This window comes from Globicephala melas, chromosome 7 (genome assembly GCF_963455315.2).
Source record: "Globicephala melas chromosome 7, mGloMel1.2, whole genome shotgun sequence".
Classification (NCBI taxonomy): domain Eukaryota; kingdom Metazoa; phylum Chordata; class Mammalia; order Artiodactyla; family Delphinidae; genus Globicephala; species Globicephala melas.
In genome coordinates, this window is record NC_083320.1 from 46,748,744 (window position 1) to 46,770,819 (window position 22,076).

At 32.3% G+C, this 22,076-nt stretch overlaps 1 protein-coding gene across 1 annotated transcript; it reads left to right on the forward strand.

Moving 5' to 3' along the window:
- Window positions 1-2,753: 2,753 nt before the first annotated feature.
- On the forward strand, window positions 2,754-20,957 carry ZSWIM2 (zinc finger SWIM-type containing 2). The gene is made up of 9 exons (XM_030849540.2): window positions 2,754-2,918; window positions 4,054-4,130; window positions 5,707-5,747; window positions 11,615-11,825; window positions 12,896-13,147; window positions 16,041-16,125; window positions 16,829-16,938; window positions 19,069-19,222; window positions 20,145-20,957. Exons 1-9 carry the CDS (start codon window positions 2,754-2,756, stop codon window positions 20,955-20,957), a joined length of 1,908 nt encoding a protein of 635 aa, XP_030705400.1.
- The last annotated feature ends 1,119 nt before the right edge of the window (window positions 20,958-22,076 follow it).

A 22,076-nucleotide genomic window follows, 5' to 3' on the forward strand; every position in this document is an offset into this window, starting at 1 on the left:
GAAGCTTATGTAACCTTGTGTCTGATGATGAAAGATGGAGACCTTGAATCCATACAATGTCCCCTGGATTCTTGCTGGTCACTTCTGCAGTGTGGCCACTGTTGATCACCTGTTAGTAATCACTGAGTTGTTCTGGACCTATTGGATTTTTTTTTTAATGGAAGGTATCATGTTGGTTCCTCCCACTAGAGTCCTTGGTTCTATTTGCTTCCAGTCTTGAAGTCATTGAGTTCTGCACCCTCTTTGTATCCACTAGTATTCTGCCCTTCTTTTGTGACCATTCTCTAGGGGTAAACACAAATTCCTATATTCATTATATATCTTTACCCCTTGAGAACCAGGGCATTACCTCCAGTTCATTTACCTGTCTTCCACTGGCACCTCTGCATATTGCTTATCGTGTTTTAGGGCACTAAACTAGAAACTCAAGTTTCCTACTAGCCTGTACCTCCCTAACACTATTTCAGAAGTAAGCATACTACTACTACTACTCCTCCTCCTCCTCCTCCTCCTCCTCACACACACACACACATACACACACATACACACACACACCCCCTAGATGTTCTCAGTCTTCCCAAACCCAGCTCATAGTTTCAATCCATCCCTCCACCTACTCCCACTCTTACCCCAACACACACATACCCACCCATGTTGAGAGTGGCAGCTGACTTTTTCCACTGACTTCTGTTACTCTTCTTCCCAACCCCTCAGGGCATTCTCTTTCATATAATTCCCAGGCCTAATACTCTAAGCCCAGTTTTTTATATCTTAATCTGTAGCTATAATAATTTTTAATTCCTGCCTTTATAACCAAATTGTATTGCTAAAGGGCCTAAAACTTAGTTCATGTAATTCAAAGCTTATCAATGACTTTCTAGCACTAACCACTTCCCTCTTTCCGAGGGCATTATGCTTCAAAATAGAACTTGGAGGGGAACAATTCCCTTAAATATTTGCAAAATATTACCCCTGTCACACACTCTTAAGAGATGAAGCAAACATATGGGATAGTCACCTGGCTAAAAAAATGTTTTTAAAGTCTTAACAGAGATACAAAAACAAATGTCTTATAGCTAAAGTTCTGTCTAGCAACCTGTGCTTTCTCTTTTTAATTTCCATAAAAGTATGAATACTGTTACTTTTATCATTCCCCAAAATAGAATTTATGAACCTATATTCAGTTGACATAATGACAATTGTGTCTTAAAGATGCGATCTTTTGAGAATGCTGTTTACCAGTTACACGTGTATCAAGTATTATTACCTAATTATAATAAGTAAAACAATTTACTTATTTACAAAAATAATTTGAACAATTATTTGCTATTGTTTGTTTCTTAAAGTTCCCTTCAAGGTAATTCTTAAATAACTATATACATAATATATGTAATATATATGGAGATATATTATGTATGTATGTGTGTATATGGAGAAAGAGGGAAATGGTGGTTGAATAAAGTGGCTTCACTCTGAAACCTTACTCACCTTCTCATTTAGAAAGTGTAGATTGTCATTTATTTGGAGTTTTTTAAATTATAAGTATTAATAAATAAACTAAGTTAATTCAATTTATAAGTTCTTTTGGTTTCAATATGAAGTTTTTTCTTAATGCATAAAGTTTAACATCTAGCACCATTAAATTGATGGTAAAGTGGCAGTATGGTAGTACGTACATTAGTTGTTATTAGTAAAAATAGGAGAGTAGAGATAAAATTTAGTTAAGTTAAAATCTTAGACCTAGGATTAGATGCTGTTTATCCAGATGTCTCACATGTGAAAGCTGCCATTTCCATCATCTTCTTTCATACTGGGGCCTTTGGCCATTTTCTCCTTCCTGCGCTTGACATAATCTAGTTGTGAGTTCCTCCCATGATAAAATGGGACAAATATCCCCCAGCTTTATATTTTCGCCACCAACTGGCTATTTCCTGATTTCAATTTCTGAAAGAGATATTCCAGTAATATGGCTTCTTTACTTGACTCATACTGTATTACAGCTCTCCCCCTAGAACGTAGTAACAAAGCTCATAGACAATTTGAACTATTGAGTCAACATTGCACAGCTTATTCCTTAAATTGGGATTTGTAAATTTAGAGGGCATAGAGGCAATGGATTCCGCACCCCACCCCAAACACCCATCCCTACACAAACATGCAACTTAAAGATGCTCCCCTCGTTTAAAGACCATCCCCCCACCAACACACACATCCCTACTTAAGAGTCTAACTTCCCAGGTTAAAATCCTGTCTTCCACATCATTGATCTTCCCCCAGCGCTTCATTCAGATTATGCACCTAGTATGCAATCGGAAAATGTTTTTGGAACACTGTTGAATGTCAACAGTCACTCTGGGCTTTCGGATAAAAATGATGAATCATCACAGGATCATTTCAGCATCCAGAGCCCAAACTGTAACCGGGGGGTTGTGCGGCTATCCTAACACAGAATTCACAAGCCCCCGCCTGCGAGGAACCAGCAGAAGGAACGCGAGAGATTTGACAGCGACGACTTTGGCCACCAGCTTTTAAATCAGCCAGTTGGGTATTAGAAACACTCTACAGTCAGGATTGTCGCTTCAGGAAGGAGTGGAGGCGGGGGCGAGCTGCGGAAACAAACCTCCGCGCAAGGCACTCTGGGACACTGCGACTCAACCGCCGTCTCCAAGGCAACCGGCGGGCACGCGGTTGTCATGGAGACCGGCGGGCGACTCAGAAAGCGGAGGGGCTGCCTTCGCCCCTACCCAGACAAGATGCTTCGCGGAGGCTGTAAGGCTTCTGAAAGGCGAAGACACTTCAGCGACCGCCTCAACTGGCAACAAGACCAGGCGCTGAGCAGCAGCATCTACCTCCTACGAGAGATGGGCCCCACCTCCTTTCTACTGAGAGAGGAAGAGCCGGAAAACAGGGATTTCCGAGTAACTACCCCCCCAAACCCGCCTTGGCTCCCTGCCAGGCCGACCGCGCGGTACCCCCAGGCCCACCTTGTATGTAGCCACTTGCTGCCGAACCCCACCCGCGAGTGTTCCAGACTCTAAATATGTGCACACTGCAGATTGAAACAGTATTTGTTAGAAAAGTTCCATTATTGGAGGTTAGGACTCCAAATTGCATCCAACTCTCCTAAGATTATGGCCTTTGATCTCTGGACTTAAAAACGGGAGACATTTTATCTGAATATATGGTTTGCATTTACGTGCGTTCTCAGATCCGTTAGCAGTCACTAACCCTGTAATTCAAACGAAATGAAAATTGTACAATCTGTTTACAAGCCGTATATATTTGCTAAATAAATAAAATCAGGTTTTCTTTACTTTTTAGTCAGTCTGAAGCTATAACAAGACCCTTTTGAAGTATGGCTTAAATGGTGATTCCTTGGAAATGTCTTAATGAATAAAAATTCTTTTTATTTTGCTGAAAGACCACAGATATTTCATATTCGTATATCCTACTCTCACCACTCAAAAGTCAGCCACCACTCTACCTCCCTGGAGTTGACTTGAAAATTTTTAATTTAGTGTCATGCTGCTTATGTCAGACGTCCTTTTTTCACTTTATAACCCTTAGGGCATTTAATAAATAGTTTAAACCAGTATAGACTTGGTGAATAAAATTCGTTTTCTTGAATAAAATTAAATAAAGTAAACTCACCAATTGAAACGCACAAAACAAAAACCCCAGAAGAACTACTTTACAAAAGGTCTTTAGCTCTATTGCAAAGTAGAATTTCCTTTCAGTTAAAAATTTATAGATTTTTTTTCAAGTTTTTAAAATTAGATTTCTTTTCACTTGCCTGAATGTAGGTCTCTTAAAAACAGTCTTAGCTGACAATGCAATTTGTTGAACAAGGCAAAGAATAAGGAAGTGAAAAATTAGACTTGTGTCAAGAATTAAGATGTTCCAGTAGACTATGTTCAACCTTTTGGAGTCACCTAAACTAAAATATCTCTTGAAATCTCTTTTAATCCAATTATCTATTAATTTTACTCTATAACTCTAAAAACTGACTGGAACTTTTTTTTAAGTATGCATTTTTCCATTTTTCTTTTGAAGGTTTCTCTAGGAAATCCTCATGTTTGTAATTGTTCCATATTTCTGAAAGGAGGGGAACTTTGTAAGCATATATGCTGGTAAGTGACATTATAATGAAGATCTTCCACAAAGGAACATCTTGGTATATTACATGTTTTGCCTTTTTCATGGCTTGAGTACTGCAAGATTAAAGAAATTTGGTGTTGGGAGAACTTAAAGGTAAAATGGTTGTAGCTTGTCAATATCGTTTTGGATATTTTATTTCATCCCCAAAATTAAGTGAGGTTTAAAAATTAAGTGAGGTTTAAAAATTAAAGTGAGGAAAGCATACTACCACCTCTATATGTTTGGAATGTTATTGTTTTTAATAAGAAAAAAGTCAATGTTTAGATTTTCATTATGTACAAAGGTGAAATGTAACAATAAAACAAAAAATCTCCCCTGTTCACACCACTGGTGATAATTGCATGGTTCATTATGATATTTTTAAATTTTACTATTTTCCTTTTCAATAAGCATTTGACTCTGAATCTTTTAAGATTAAAATAGGACTCTGCTGAAGATTACTTCTGTCAAATCTAAAATTTTTCCTCTAGAGTCAGATCCTGTTTGTAGGTGATCCCAGAAATGAAAAACAAAAAAATTCCTTCCATGTAATTTAAACCCACATCAACTCATTTGTTTACCTACTATACTTATACCAACAAATCACTAATTATATTATTATAGAAAGTTTGTAATTAATATTTTAAGAGAAAAAAATCAAACAAGAAATTAAGAAAAGTGTGTATCATATTTCTAATGCTTTTCTTTATAGGTTAGAAAACAGTATATATACATATAGCTGTTCTTTTTAATGCTTTTATTTACCAAGTTTTTTGTTGTCTTGATCAGTTTTTATTGAGCATCTACTAACACAAGTTATTTGCTCTAGTTAGCATAAAAATATAAAATATGGTCCCTTCAGAATTTGCAATTTGGTTTTATTATTATACATAAAATAGGTTTTTTCCATTTTTATTTTATGCCAGCTTCCTCAGAGCAAGGGCATTCTGTTCTGATGTTTATGTAATGTAACTTATTTTTTACAGTATATTTACCATAAACTTAATGGAAATATAATCCAAGTATTTAACATACTAAAGTATATTTAATATATTTAAGTAAGAATTTAATATATATTTCCCACTTTTAAAAAAAAGTCATATTCCATTTTAATTGGTGATATTTGAAAGTATTTTTCTGTCATACGTTAAAGTGGTATGTATAGGAAAACAGTCATTTGTTACTCTATCCAGAAAATTCCTCCATGTCCAGGAGTAAGAAACTTCCAGGGAAGTTTAAAAAGAGTGCTGTGAATACTTAGATTCCCTCACTAACCTCTCTTTGTGAGCTACTCTATGTCATAAAGAAATAAATGGACTCTCTCCGACAAATCTCTTTACTGCAAATGTCTTTGGTTTCCATGTATCATACTTTTTACACATATGCTTATTTTAAAACAAAAATTTAACGACTCTTGTAACAGAAAACTGATGAGAATTTTAAGTTTATCCCTAATACTTTCAGCAATATAAATTCTGTAATGCCATTCCTATTCTAAAATTAATAATACCTTTTGAGGTTATGTCAGAAATAAATGTTTTATTTTGTTTTTCTACTTCTGAATATTAGGGTCTTGTTGAAAAAATTCAGGCTTCCAAGGAATCATGAATGTAAGTTGCATTTGCGTGTTTTTACTACTTTGAAGCTAACGAATTTAATAATTGTTTATTTAGACATATTCTAAATTTAGACAATTATTGTCCAGACAGTCTGAAAACTGTAACACAGTTTGTTACATTTAAGACAGTTGGAACATTTTTCTTCCTATTTACCAAAAAAATGTAACTTTATATGCCATTTCACATTAAAAAGCACTTAATAAAAAATGAGGTGAAATAATGGCCAGGTTTTCAGTAGAAAAACTTTCCCTCATGAATTCTAAGCAAGAATTTACAGTAGTTTCTGTATCTAAATTTATTTTAATTATGAGAAAAATGACAAATGTAATTTTTCAGGTCCCAGAAATAGTTGGCATGATATATAATTTCATTTAAAAATGTTTACTGACAAGTTTTTAATGCAAAAAATATATGTATTTTACAGTTAAATAGTTTTTATGTCAGTACCTACATTGAGTTTAAAGTCAGGCCTATGACATTTTTTATAATTTTCAATTTGAAATTTAATTTAAAATTAAATTCTAGAGTCCTCAAAAATAAAAGAGAAAGAAAAATAATTCTATCACAGGTTATTTCGATTTATACATTTTATAATAAAGATGCTATCATTATGGAAATGTTTCCTGCAAAGATTTATTTAACCTATACTAGATTCATCTAAGAACTGCAAAGGCATTTAACATTTATTAATAAATGTTTATAATATTCATAAAGAATTAAAGTGATAATCAGTCTTCAATTTTTTTTCAATTCAATTCAGGTTATTGGTTCTGTTTAGGCAACTATTATATAAGTACAAGCACAGTTGACATTTAAAAGTCCTACTAGATAATAAATTAATATTAGTGTTTCATAGGGATTTTTCTTTTGTATTCTTCTCTCTACCCATTTTCTTAGAAACAGCTCATATTTTCTGTCTCCACCTGTTACCTCTGTAACAGTGATTTCCACATCTCATCAGCAGACCAGTATTTCCAGCTGCCTTCTGAGCACCACAATTTTGGAGGTCCCGCAGGCATTTGGAATAGTAAATTCCCCCCGATATGTGCTCTCCTGTTGTATTCCCTATCTCACATATTGGCTTTCCTTTTACTTTAGTCTCCAAAGCTAGAAACCTTGGCTTTTTCCTTTCTCATCCTCTTCTCTCATAAACAAATCCTGTTTATGTTACATCCTACCTACTTCTCAACAGTGATTTTTCTTCCCCATCCTCATTCTTACCTTTGTTCAACCTTCATCAGCCCTTAGTACTGTTCTTTGTAGCCTCCATTTCCAGCATCTGCACTTTGTTGCTTTCTCCTTCACATTGTAGACAAAAGGTTCTTTCTGAAATGTCACCTACTCTGTACTTCATCCTCTCTCCCAATCCCTTCATACACAATAATTAGGTTGGATGAGTTCATGGATATTGTTTTCTTCTCTATTTCTCCATTGTATACACCTGAAGTTAAATGGTCATATCTCTTCAAAGTCTTAGTTATTATCTACACTATTTTCCATATCATTTTCACAAGCTTCTATACTAGGGCTACCCAACAGAAATATAATGTGAACCACATATGTAATTTTCTGCTAACATATTATAGAAAGTAAAAATAAACAGGAAAATTAGTTTTAATAACATATTTTAATTTAACCCAATACATCAAAATATCATGTCAGCATGTAATCAATATAAAAATTATGATATTTTAATGTTTTTTCATACTGCCTTCAAAATCTAGTGTGTATTTTACATTTACAATGCATCTCACCTCAGACACTATATTTTCATTGGAAATGCTTGATCTGCATTTAGACATCGTAAAATATTCAGTTGAAAAATAAATTCATATAATACCCAAATTGTTATAAACGTAAATTTTCCAGAAACTATAGATTATCTGTTTTCCATTTAAATTTAAATAAGACAAAATTTAAAATTCAATTTTCAGTCACACTATCCACATTTCAGGTGCTCAGCAGCCACATATGGCTGATGGTTACCATATTGAACAGTGCAGCTCTACCCAATTACATTCAACAAATATTTATTGTACTGCATATTAGTCAGGAATTCTACTAGGTGATTTTTTTAATAAATTGAATCATATGAATTGCCAATATTTTTTCATCTACAAAAGTAGCAATTTCATATGGATCAATCTAATACTTTATATCATATTATCCTTTGTGCTCTTGAAGGCAGAAACCACATCTTATTCTTATTATAAATATCCCTATTTTATTAGGAAATTTAGTAGGAAATTTTTTGTTTAAATTTGATCCTATATATTAATTTTGAAAAATTATATTTCCTACTAAAATAAAATATTTTTTATACCTCATATTTAAAAGACGTTTTAGCTACTCAACATTGAGAAAATCCTTTGTGCACAAATATTCAAAGAAAGTATAAGTCTCAATAATGTTGAAATTTATCATTTAAATGAAAGTTTGAAAATAAAGTAATTCAAAGAAAGCTATAAACAATTATTCAATAATATTATGTAAAGTGTGTACATAAGTGTGGAGAAGAAGGTATTGAAGCAGAAGCATTTTGAACATCATTCATAGATTCTTTTCTAAAACAAATCTGGAACCAATTATTTGTGCCCTAGTGTTGCATACAAGAAACCTGAGACTCTCTTTTATTTTTGAAGACCTATAAAGATGATTACATAGGAATTTTTTATAAAGATATCAGTTTTTGAACACTGAATATTATTTTCCATCACCCAACAAATGCTTCCCAGTAAAACCTAGCTTTATTACCTAATGTTTTTTCCTAAATACAATGTCTAGTAAATGCCATCTTGTCCTTTTCTCAATTAAATATTTATGGATAAAATAAAAACTGCATTTTAGGAAAATTTTTAAAATCCCCACCACAAAGATATAATAAACTTTTTATTTTCTATTTTCTTTTTTGACCTTGTATTTATGTATACCTAATAGTCTGTGGGAATTCTGTGTTCTGCTTTTGTCACACACTGTTACTTTATTTCAGTGCTATGTAGTCTCTCTCATTCAAGTCATCAGTGAATGTTAAATAAACTATGATATACCATGTTAGTGTATGGTATATCATAATTTATTTAACATTCTTCCATTTGAGGCATTTAATTTACTTCTGGCTACCTGTTATATTCTTTGTAAATGAAACTTTTTCTCCTCTCAATTATTTCTGTAGCCTGAAGTCTCATTAACTGGATCTTGCAGTAAAACTATTATTTTTTTACTGAGATATAATTGACATATAACATTATATTAGTTTTGGGTGTACAACATAATGATTCAGTGTAAGTATATATTGCAAAATGATCAACACAATTAATCCAGTTAACATCCACTACCACACATAGTTACAATTTTTTTTTCTTGAGATGAGAATTTTTAAGATTTATTCTTTTAGCAACCTTCAAATATGCAGCAGAGTACTATTAACTATAGTCACCATACTGTACATTATGTCCCCATGACTTACTTATTTTATAAGTGGAAGTCTGTTCCTTTTGACCACCTTCAGCCATTTCTCCTACCTCCTAGCCGTCCCCTGGCCCAACATCTGGCAACCATCAATCTGTTCTCTGTATCTGTGAGTTCGAGTTTTTTTTCCTTTTTTTAAGTATTAATATTTTTATGTCTGTCACCCATAGGTATTGCTTTATAGCAATACTTTTGCTGATTTATGATTTCAGCAATTTTAGCTTTGCTTTTTGGATTCATGTTTTAGGCATATTTAACCATATTACTTAAGCATAAAATGGAAGACATTAACAGCATATTTAAGTCTCCAAAGAAAATAAAGATACATGGAAATATTTTGAAAAGCTAATAATATTTCTATAATATTAGAAAAAAAGACTAAGTCACACAAAGTGGGAAAAAATAACAGATACAAAGTTCATAGTAATCTATTCATTCCTAGTAAATTAAGTAACTTTTTCAAATAAAAAGAGAAAATAACATAAGGCAAACAAGATGTAACATTCTATTTATTTATTACCTTTTATTTAGATTTATTCTGTGTCTGCACCTCATTTTGATTTTAACTCATTTTCTTTTGATATTAATGAAATTGAACATCTGTTGACTTTAATATTTGTACTACATGTGTAAATTAAACTTCGGCTATTTATTTATTGGGATAAAACTACACACTCTTCCTAAATATAGGGATTACCCCTCTTTGCAAATGTTTTTCTAATGTCATAATTCTTTTTTATATGGTTTCATTAAATTTTTTTATATATACGTATATGGATTTTTGTGTGTTGCTAAATCTGACCATTTTTACTTTTTATATGTATTGTTTTGATACTTTGAAAGTTGTCTATCTTCCATAGTATTTTAGAGATTCTTTTTTTCTGCTAGCTTTTCTATTTTATTTTTATTCTTCTTTATAGCATCCATGTGTAGTTGTATTGATATAAATTGGAGGTTGGTATTTGGTTTGAAGTAATTAAATTTTCTCCATATTTCTACCTAGTGATCTCAATAACAGCTATTAAATAGTGCTTTTCATCCTTGTTTCATAATTTTTATAGTGAGTTTTGTTTTTTTATAATACATTATGATATCTGATAAGGTTAGCTGTCTTGCTCTCCTTTATGAAAGAATATTCTTTTATAGTCTCATACATTAATTTTTCCAAATTAATTTCAGAAGAGTTTGTTTCTCCCTTTTATTCTCCAATTCATGTTATACCACAAAGAACAGTTTGTAGCCAACTCCTCTTATGAAATTTTATGTTTCAGTATTTCTGCTGCTCTAGAGAATCTTTATCCCCCAAAGCACAATCTTTTGTTCTTCATTTTCCTCCTCATTTTTTTAGGGAGCAGATTTTGCTGTGTCTCTGTGACAAATAGCCCTCATCCTCCAAAGTAATGGTTAATTAAAGTATGATATCTTCCCACATTCCACTTGCCATGCCACCTCAGACAAGGAACAGAGATTTCTGTATTGAAATGTAACTGTGATGTTTTCAGTATTGTTAATGTTTATTTGGTAATCTTTTTAGGGGAAATGGAGCTTTTCATTATCTTACAAATGATTTTTTAATCTCTATGTATTAAAGAATATATAAAATGAATAGAACTTAAGGGGACCAATAACACCTGGCATTTAAATTATGTTAAGAAGAGGGAAAGAGGAGGGGCATGGGAATGGGCCAGAGAAAAAGGGAATCTAAGATGCCTGGATCAAAACTATATGCACTTAGTACACCATTTCTTAGAAGGACAGCAGGATGGAGAAAATTCAGAATTCAAAGACTGTGTATCCCAAATGTATAGGCAATATAGTTACTAACAGATTGTCCTGAGGAATACTGACCAAATCTATGAAGAATGTGGCTACCGAGACACTTGTAGAGACGTAAAACTAAGGAAAATAGGCGCAACTGTGTCTTGCTCTCTCATTATCTATTTACTAATTTATTCATCTAACAAATGTTAATTACACTAACCACTCGAATCTCTCTTCTCCTTTCTGTATTTATGCCCATTTCTTTTAATACTCCTGTATGATGATAAGTATTTGTTTATGAACAAGAGAACAGATCAAAATGTAAGAGATGATTATAGCACCAATCCAAGGAGGAACACTGTCTTATAATTAATCTGAAACCTTTATAATGCACTGGTTACACTGACTCTTTTCAGTAACAGGAAAACAAGAGATAACTTCTATTCTTTTTATAAATGACTCTTTTCTGACCTTTTGGCTCTGAAAGGAATACGATAAGTGGTAAATGTCAGTGTAATAATTCAACCAAACTTTATGATATTCGGGAAAAAAATGCTAGTTTTCTGCCTAAGTTGTTTCTTTGTCTCCAATTTGCCACTGAATTTTAATACTTTGGAATTTATCATTAGCTGCTTTGCAATTAGGTCTTGTGGAAAGAGAAATCAGCGACTTGCTTCGAGGGATACATCGAGTTCAAACTCCCCAACAAGGAAGGAACAATGAAAATGCACAAATTGAAGAAGATGGTTACATTAAACAGAAGGAAATTAGTTCAGATGATATATGCTCTATTTGTCAAGAAGTACTTTTAGAGAAAAAGGTTCCTGTCACCTTTTGCAGGTGACATGATTTTTCTTTGGATTCTAGAAACTTAGGAAAAAATTCTAATTTAATATATTTGTAATATGTTATGAAACGTTGATAGAAAAATAATACATATTTAAACAATTATACTTAATTGGCCACCTTTTATTTCCTAACATGTTGTGAGAGGTCCTGTTCTAACTCTAAATATTTCTGGGCTACATTTTAAAGGGTGAAAGTTAAAAAATAACTCCACTTTATTTACTTTTTCACTTTAAGTTATTAAAGTAGATAATTTTCATGTTTCTGTTTTATACACATGAATAAATGCCACGGCTTAGAGTAGTTACAAACAGTTTTTCTGAAAGTGAAGATTATTTTATTTTAAAATGATAAAAATTCTCTTCAGCTTTTCTAAATTTTATCTTTAAAACTAAATAATTCAAAATATCACTTATACATAAATGTTTATTGAGAGTATTGTACTTAACTATGCTTCAAAGGCACTGTAAATTTGGACTTGGAAAATTTGGGCAACCATTTGGTATTGAACTTTTCAGTTCTTTTTTTTTCCTGATTATTTACCAAAATTTTCATCCACATTGTATTTTTTTCACATAGCTGCTTCTTTTGCATATTTTAAAGTTACTATTTCCCAAAATATTATTTCTCTCAGCAGATATTTATTGGATACAACCACATTCATATTGTGTGATTTCTAGAAAAATAAGGTGACACCCCTGCTCTCAGTGATGCTTTTTATTTAAAAATAATAATTATTGTTATACTTTTCCTTTTTGTTAAGACTATATGCATTCTCACTTTAAAAATGAAAAATATTATAATGATGCAAAATCTTTTACCATCATTTCATTGAAATGGGAAAGATTTTGTTTGGAATTCTGATGTACTAAATTAAATATGATAGCTTAGATTAGATAGATAAAATAGTGTTTATGTGTGTAATCAAGCTATATCTGGATAATCAGTTCAGAATCTATTTTTATAGGAAATAAAGATGGTAGCAAAGAAAACATTTTATATATATATATATATGTATAACTTTGCTGTACACAAATGGTAAACTTGGATTTTATTTCTAACAGGTTTGGCTGTGGCAATAGTGTTCATATAAAATGCATGAAGATCTTAGCTAATTATCAGGATAAGGTATCACACACTTCCATGTTGAAATGTCCCTTGTGTAGGAAAGACTTTGCACCATTAAAACTTATTTTAGAGGAATTCAAAAACTCTAGCAAACTTGTGGCTACAGCTGAGAAAGAGCGACTAGACAAACACCTTGGAATTCCCTGTAATAACTGTCGACAGTTTCCAGTTGAGGGGAAGTGTTATAAGTAAGTATCAATCAGTAATATTATAAATTTGTAGTCTAACTTTTTTTTTAATTTTAGGAAACTTTGAACATTAGAGTACTAGTCATTTAGCCTTCTTCTTTTCCTCCTTTATATAGTGTGTTAGCCTTAAAGATGGCTACGTATTTAGGATTTTCAGACTAGTGATCTGTGTCAGCCCAGTACCTTAAGAATTTCAGTAGTTTTATTTTCTTTACTCACACAGAGTATTGGCTTTGTATTCCAGTCTAGATTGAGAGTCTGAAGTAGCATCCTTTCTTGGAAGCTCTGAACACAGGCTTGGTAGTTTGGCCTAAATGAGTTTCCAAGCTCAGAGCCCTGCTAGATAGACCTCTCACCCCCTGTAACTTTCTTTGAACCACCAATGAGGTCATTGCCAAAAACTCCTAGGACTGAGCCAGAGGGATATTGACTAGATCAACTGAACTTGAGTTCCCCAACTCCAAACTGCAATGATGCGTGTTTTGTTTTCTTTCACATCTTATACCTTAACAACAACAAGATACTTATTAGAGAAAGAAATTTTCATTACTTTTTGTGTATTTCTCAAACTTTCCCACAATTCCACAATAAAACATCAATTAATTGCTATGCTTGGGATATTGTGCTTTCTTAATTGAAATCTTAACTGTATGTTAAGAAGAAAATATTTTGCTTCAGTCTTTGTTAAAATTTTTTCTAAAATGCATCAGTTTACTTTTCAGTCTTCCTGGAATTACATTATGATGAGTCTAATTAATATTTTTAAAACCCTCTCATAAAACCATAAAACTGTTTTTAATCACCCCCAAAGGTGAATGATACCTTTCTCCTTTAAACTGTTTTAGTCCTTTGTTTTCTCAATGTGTCACATAGAAGTAAATCAACTAGAGCACCATTAGCAAAAGTCTTTATTGAAAACAGCAAGCCTGAGAAAGCTCACTTGAGAAAGAAGGGCAGAATTTTTATAAAGTTTAGCAGGAGGTGTTCAGCTAGTTTCAGGAATGTTGGTTAAAGAGAGTTCTAGAAAAAGGAAAGACTTGATATTTGGCATTAGCAGCCATTTTTGGGGCAATCTGAATTTTTTCAAAAGGGGTGGGTAAGAACAATAAGGGGCTAAGGTAACGTGTGGAAAGGTGGGTTGGGAGGAACAGCTGGGGATGACAAGGACAGGTGAAAGCCACGGTGTAAAATTTTCAGTTTTTATAGTGATGTATTCCTCAAATTGTTAATGCGTGGTTGGCTTTGGTAAATTATCTCAAATCTTGGTTTTAAGTATTTTGTTAATGACAGTGCTCTCCTCTGTCCCTCTGACTGCTTTCTGTCCCCAAGGGTGATTCTTCCTACTACCCCTCAATACAGGCATTCTCCACTGTTCTGCTTCCTGCCTGCTGCTCTGCACTCTCCTTTCAGAATAACTTCTCTACGCATTTGGCTCACAATTATTCACATCCATATCTCCTGCCAGTCCCTCAAATGCTAGCATTTCAGCCGTTAGCCTGAAAAAACTATTTCTGGTAGTTTTAGTAATGGTTTGAGTAGGAGATAAGGTAAACTAGAAAGCTTTTCAGTTCCTCTTCATTAAAGTTTCATAATATAGCTACTTACCTTTTAAGAAGTTAATTCCAAAACTATCATATATATTAAAATATAGAGATACTTAACTTTTTGAAGCCCAGCACAATTTGATGTATTGAATAAACTGCACCATTGCTTTGATTGGTTGATGTTAATTATTAAGAATCTTCCCTGTTTGTATAAACAATAATAATGAATAAATTAATACTTGCTGCTTCTAAGATGTCTGAAGGATATATTTTCCCAGAGTTCTCTTAGAAATAGTCTTCTAATTCTTTGATAACTTGAGTAAGAAAATAACTTTGCTTGAAATGTTATTTTTGGTGAATATTGCTGAAAGTAAATTAAAATTCTCTGCTTGTGGCAAAATTTTTATAAGTGATACATGTTTAGATTGAGCTTTGTGGAAAATTAAGTTTTTTAGTATATCAATGATTTTTATTGCAAACTTTTTATACATATACCTTTTTCTATTTTGTGAGGACAGAGAAGGAATATAGTGCAATTCCTGTTTTCAAGAAGTATTCTGCTAAGTATAACTCTAGCATTCATGAAATAATAGGAAAACACCGGGTAATCAAATGATAGAATGTCCAATAGGCTGTACATCCTAAAGGAACTTAGAAAAAGAGACAAATGAAAGATAAAGCATTCCAGGAAGACATCATGGTAGGGATATGTGGTAGGCAAAATAATGCCCTCCCAAATATATCCACATCCCCATGCCCAGAACCTGTATTTTAGGTTACATGTTGTAGGGGGATTAAGGTTGCATATGAAATTCAGGTTGCTAATCACCTGACCTTGAAATAAGGAGGTTATCTTGGATTGCCTGGGCTCAGTGTATAATCACAAGAGTTCTTAAAAGTGGGAGAGGGCAGCAAAGAAGAGAGTCAAAGGGATATGTGAATATGGAAGAAAGGCACAGAGAGATGCTGCATTGCTTGCTTTGAAGATGGAGGAAAGTGCCACAAGCTAAGCTAAGGAATGTGGGCAGCCTCTAGAAGAAAGGGCAAAGAAACAGATCTCTATAGCCTCCAAAAAGAAATGCCATTCTGTGGACCCCTTGATTTTAAACCCATTGAGACCCATGTCAGACTTCTGACGTACAAAACCGTAAGATAATAAAGTGTTGTTTAAGCTGCTAAATTTGTTGTAATTTGTTTCAGTAGCAACAGGAAGCTAATATGGGGTGAGATTTAAGATGGGCCTTGTCATATCTGCATAGTTCCCAGGAAATCTTGGCCAGAATTTTTCACCAAAAACAATCAAAATAATTGGATTTTTTCTTGTATGTTTTGGTGTTTTGCATTTTTAGGTGTACCAAATGTATAGAATATCACTTATGCCAGAATTGTTTTGATAGCTGCTGCCATCTTTCTCACTCATTTACATTTCGTGAGGTACAGTATCCATCTTGAATTTCATATAGTGTTTGTATTTTCCTATTGTAAATCTAAGTAAAATCTAAGAATAGGTAACTCTCTGGAATAGAGCTGACTGTGTTTGAATAAAAACCAAAGACCATAATTTTTGGAGAACTCTTTTTCATAAGGATTTATAAGCAATCAATTCTTACATTGGTAATTTATAAAATCCAACACAATAACAAATATGTAATGATATCATACATAAATCTTAAGGACAGAAATTACAGCCATCAAGCTTGAAAATTCATTTTAAAAAAAGATCTCAACACTACAAAATGACTTATAATGCTACTGACAACCATTTACAGTTTTAAAATTTCTTACATCATGGAATTTTATTGCTATCATTTGAATCTAACAAGTAAATAAGTATCTCCTGATGTTGAATAATAATGCTACCTTCTATTTACTACACAAGATAAAACATCCACAATTACCATTATTGATTAATAGATAAATATTTTTACCTTAAAAAGTAACTGTTATAGTAGCTGTGCAACAGTATATTAGACTCACTAATAATTTGCAAATTCTTTAATGTGTTAAAAAGCTATCTTTTAAAATGATTAGTCTTTATTTACATTATTATGTTATTGATACACAGCCTACTGATTTAATGCACAAGATAAAAGCTTCCACAATTTACAAAGTAACATTCACCTTTTACCTATTACAGAAGAGAAATCAAAAATGGAGATCGTTGGAAAAAAGATCAGATGAAACTGTAAAATATATAGATATTAAAGATGAGATAGAAAAGATGCCACATTTTCAAGAAAAGCAAGGGTGAGATTCTCAGTGAAATTTATATTTCTTAGGATATTTAAACAATTTTTCAGTTCAGATAAGTTTTATTCATTTCTTTATTCAATAAATATGTATTGAGTACTTATGATATATACTAGGTGACATAGTATTCAAGTGAAGAGCAAGCCTCTGGAGTCAGAATGCTTAAATCCAATCCTAGTACAACCATAAGTTGGCTATGCAACTTTTGGGCTAGTTACTTCACATCTCCTTGCCACATTTTTATCTTTAAAATGGGGATAATTATAAAACCAGTCTCATAGTAATGTTGTGCATATGAGATGAATTAATACACACAGTAAATATTCAAATAATGCTGTCTATTATTATTATTAATTCTACCAGAGATTGTACTAGGTATTAGGGATATCTAATTTCCTCAGCAATTAAGTGATCATCTAAATAAATGTAAAATTAAAACTGATACATGTTATGTAAAGAAAAAATACAGGGAGCTTTGAGATTTGCTTTGAAGTAAATGACCTCTATGGGAAGGAAGTCTTTCTTTCCTTATTGCCCTCTATTCCACCCCCAGGGAAGGAGAGTGCTAAGGGGATTGGTTGTATTTCAAAACCCTGACTAGTGGACAGTCGTCCAGACCTTTTGCCATACTTCGTATCAATTAAAGAAAATTAAACGCACCGTGTATAATTAACATATTAGGTACACTATAAAATATATACAAAGCTCATTTTAATAGGATGGGATAAAATTGAAATATTTTTTAAAGGACCATTTCAATGAATTAACCAAACAAAAATTGTGCTTGTTTATACATACATATGTGTGTATATATGTATTTCTATCCCACATATATATAGTAGATAGATAGATAGATTTCTATCCAACCCAGTGGATATCTAGCCCATGCCCTGTGGATGCTCCACACACTTCAGAGACCACAACTCTTGTGGAGCATAAAATGCTTTGTGGGTATGAAAGGAGCCTATACAAAGGCTCTCCATCTCCATTTCCCTTGGCCCTGGCTGGGTATCACACTTCAACCTATTAGAATGATAAATTGTATAACTAATTGTTTAGGAGATATTGTAGGGGGGGACAAGAGAATATTAGGGGTAGAAGGACATTCTAGGCAGAGAAAATGGAATAAATAAAAGGAGAGAGTTTCAAGATTTTTTTTAAAAAGTGATTAACAACCTGAAATAATAGAAACACGCAGATTTTTTTTAGTTGACAATTAAATAACCTTGGTAAAAGCAATTTTTGTAGCATTATGACAGTTTATCTGAAGAGTAATGAGAAGTATAAAGTTGTCTAAAGAATATATTTGAACTTTATTCTGAATGACTTTTGAATAATAGGAATGCATCTAACCTTTTAACCAAGATTTTGTTTTTAAATATTTGTTTTACGTGTTTTATCAGTTGCTAGTGGCATCAAATTTACATTGTGTAATCTTAGTTATGTTTGTTGGTACTTTTGGTACAAAAATGGGGTTTGTATCTTTAGAGTTCATTAACATGGTCTAACAATACAGAAGTAATAAGCATATACCCCAAGTGAAATAAGTCTCCTCATAGATTATGACCTACCAGTTTATAATAGTAGCTGGAATATTTAATATGGTTTACCACACATCTTACTTCCTACCAGATGACAGAGTAAATTGGGTTGTATTTTTCTAAACACAAGCCTGTGTGTTGGCTCAGTCTGAAATAATTTGAGTATATGGTTCTCAAAATTATGTTCTGGTTTCATTGATGCTAAAAAGTGCAAATAATTTGAGTATATGGTTCATTGATGTTAAAAAGTGCAAATAATTTGAGTATATCGTTCTCAAAATTATGTTCTGGTTTCACTGATGTTAAAAAGTGCAAATCAAAAAAATTCAGGTTAGTATTTTTATTTGAAATGACTAAATTAAATTTTGTTCCTTATGAAGTTGATGTTGAAGTTGGATCCATCTTGTTCAAGATCAATACAATAGATTTTGTAACTTTATAATGTACGAGATTTATTATCTTCAGTTCTAGAAAGCACTGGGTTCATTTGCATTACTTATTTGGAGGTTATTACCTGTACTATTGATTACTTCCTTATCTACGATCACATATGACCATTCATGTCTCTCTGTTTATTCTCATTTAGCCAAGTTTACACACCAAAACACGTCGTAAGGTCACTGCCTCTCTTACTGATCACAAAAAATAGTAAGCTGCTTGCTCCAGGCTACCAGTGTCGACTTTGTTTGAAGGCATTTTGTCCTGGTCAGCATACAAGATTGCTACCATGTACTCACAAGGTAGAAGTCACATCATTTTAGTTTGACTTTCCCTGTAGGGCCAGTTTTCACAAATGAAGTGGCAATTTAAGTCTCTCCTGTTACTTTTTAGTTGAATTATGAGCAGAGATGTTCAAATTGAACAGTGTGTGCAGAAAGCTAGAGCAGAGACTATTGAGAAGGCAGCTCTGCCCCCCAAGGATGGATTCCTATTAATTAGGATTCATTTCTGTATAAACTATTGAGGAAAGATAAAATGGCACTTTGAGTTAGATTCTTTTATCTACTTTAGTCACCTGTAAAAGGAAAAGGCTTATAGAATACTAACTTTTTAATGTTATTTTTATGATTTTTTAGATGAAACAGAAATGCTTAATTTGACATAGTTTATTATTATTTCAAATGAACTTACTGGAATCAGTCTAAAGTTGCTGAATCACTACGTAGTGGTAACCAGGTTTTTTCTGAGATAAAGTTGTTTTAATAAATAAACTTTTATAGCTTTAGAGTCACCCTTACTTATAATGACTGATAATTTGTTTTCTTCCCTAGAAGGTGATTTGTCACATTATGTCTTACCATCATCATATCAATTTTCAACTCTAGTTGGCTATGACGTTTTTATTAATAATTTTCATTCATTAGAAAGCAACAGTGAAATTAATGGCTTGAATAAGTAGTGAGTTTTTAATGAAATTGAAAAAATGACATCCATAGAAGGCTTTTCATTTTAATGTGGAAAATGAAGATCAGTCTCTAACCAATTACATTTTTAAGAGAACTTCAAAATATTTCCATAAAACTTGATGAATTTTATTACCTTCCAATATTATGAAACAGTGTTAAAAGTAACACAATAATGAAAGTGGGGAAATTTTACATAGATAGTATACATTATAAACAAGATAATATATCTCTGATTAACTTATAACTTTTTTTTAAGTTTCATAGGAAATGTATTGACAGTTGGTTACTCCACAAGTGCAATTCATGCCCTGTTGATGGACAAGTTATATATAACCCTTTAATCTGGAAAGATAGAGCAGTGAATGGACATGCACATCAATCTGTTTCAAACACAAACATCATTCATCTGTCAAAACAGGAAGAACCAGAACTTTTTATTCCTGGTACTGGATTAGTATTAAAACAAAATGGACTTGGAATTTTACCTATCATACCTCAGCGTAATTCTGAAAAGTTGAATGCACCTCAAAGTCCAATAGATACTTATCAGAATATAACAATAGATGATCTGTATTCTGTCAAAGTAGATGATTCAAATTCAAGAAAATCAATCTATGAATATAAAATTAGCCAACATTTCCCCAGCTATCTCCAAGATTTACCCACTGGATCCTTTGGAAAAATATCATCTCAAACGTTTTTTCCTTCTATTGATCACAAGAATATTATATATCCAACTGGAGCGGAAAAGCCATGTATCAGTAAAAAACACCATGCCAGTCAAAGCCAGAAGATAAACAAAGACTGTAAACGTGTTAACCACAATTCAAAGAAGACTCTTGGTAATAAAGTAAGAGAGGACAACACGAGACCAAATACTTTGCTTCCAGAAGATTTAAATCTTATTGTCAATTGGGGTACAGCTAAGCTTAGTTTGTCTAAGAGGTATAATAAGTGTATGGGGGAAATTAGACCAAAATGTAATGATTTATCCAGAAGGCCTATATCTCACCCTTTAAGTACAAAAAGTACTGAGCTATCTTTAATATTGGAAGGAGTTCAGTTATAAAAATGTATTTTATTAAAATCAGAAAATATTTGAATATTGAACATAAAATTTTTTTTTGTAGAACATAAAAATACTATATACTCTTGACAAATATTCTCTGTTGTTATTTTGCCTACTTGTCTATGAATAATGACCTACAGCTAAAGGAAATGGCCTCATTCCTTATAAGACTTAAAGAATTAGGTATCTTAATGAGTATGTTCAGTATGTTATGAATTATAAATAATTTTTAGAACTTTCACATATGACTTTACACTAATTAAAATAATTGTTTTTAATTAAGGAAATAGATTTTCCATGCCCTGAGTCACTATTTTCAAACATTTCACTTGATGACATGTAACATACAGGGATTCTTTCCAGGTATTTTTACATTTTCTTGCACTAATAATCACCACAAACCTATAGGAAAATCCAGATGGTGGTTTTCTTTTTTACTTTATTCCTTAAAGGAGGTTTCTTGTATAGGAAATGAAATAAAATATCCTTACAATGCTATGAGCTATGCCACATTTATAGTGGTTTTACTGGTTTTTTTTTTTTCATCAAGAAATATATAAGTACTACCAAATTCCCCCTTTTATTGAAGTATAGTTGATTTATAATATTGTGTTAGTTTCAGATGTACAGCATAGTGATTCAATATTTTTGCAGATTATATTCCAGAATAGGTTGTTATAAGATAATGAGTATAATTCCCTGTGCTATTCCATTATAGATTATTACAAGATAATGGGTATAACTCCCAAGTATAACCTTGTTGCTTATCTATTTTATATATAATAATTTGTATTTGTTAATCCCACATCCCTAATTTGTCCCTCCCTGCTTCCTCCCCACTTTGGTCACCACAGTTTGTTTTCTATATCTGTGAGTCTGTTTCTATTTTGTATATATATTCATTTTATTAGTTTTTAGATTCCACATATAAGTGATATCATGTAGTATTTCTCTTCTCTGTCTAACTTATTTCACTAAGCATAATATTCTCTAGGTCCATCCACATTGCTGCAAATGGCAGTATTTCATTCTTTTTTATGGCTGAGTAATATTGCATTATATATATATATGTATATATATATATACACATATATATACAGACACACACACACACACACA

What these genes read in the sequence shown, in the direction of transcription:
- ZSWIM2 (XM_030849540.2), top strand. Translation starts at nt 2,754, where the DNA reads ATGCTTCGCGGAGGCTGTAAGGCTTCTGAAAGGCGAAGACACTTCAGC. An exon ending in CGGAAAACAGGGATTTCCGA is followed by an intron (nt 2,919 to 4,053) that starts GTAACTACCCCC and finishes TTTCTTTTGAAG; the next exon opens with GTTTCTCTAGGAAATCCTCA. An exon ending in TGCTACCATGTACTCACAAG is followed by an intron (nt 19,223 to 20,144) that starts GTAGAAGTCACA and finishes CTTTTTTTTAAG; the next exon opens with TTTCATAGGAAATGTATTGA.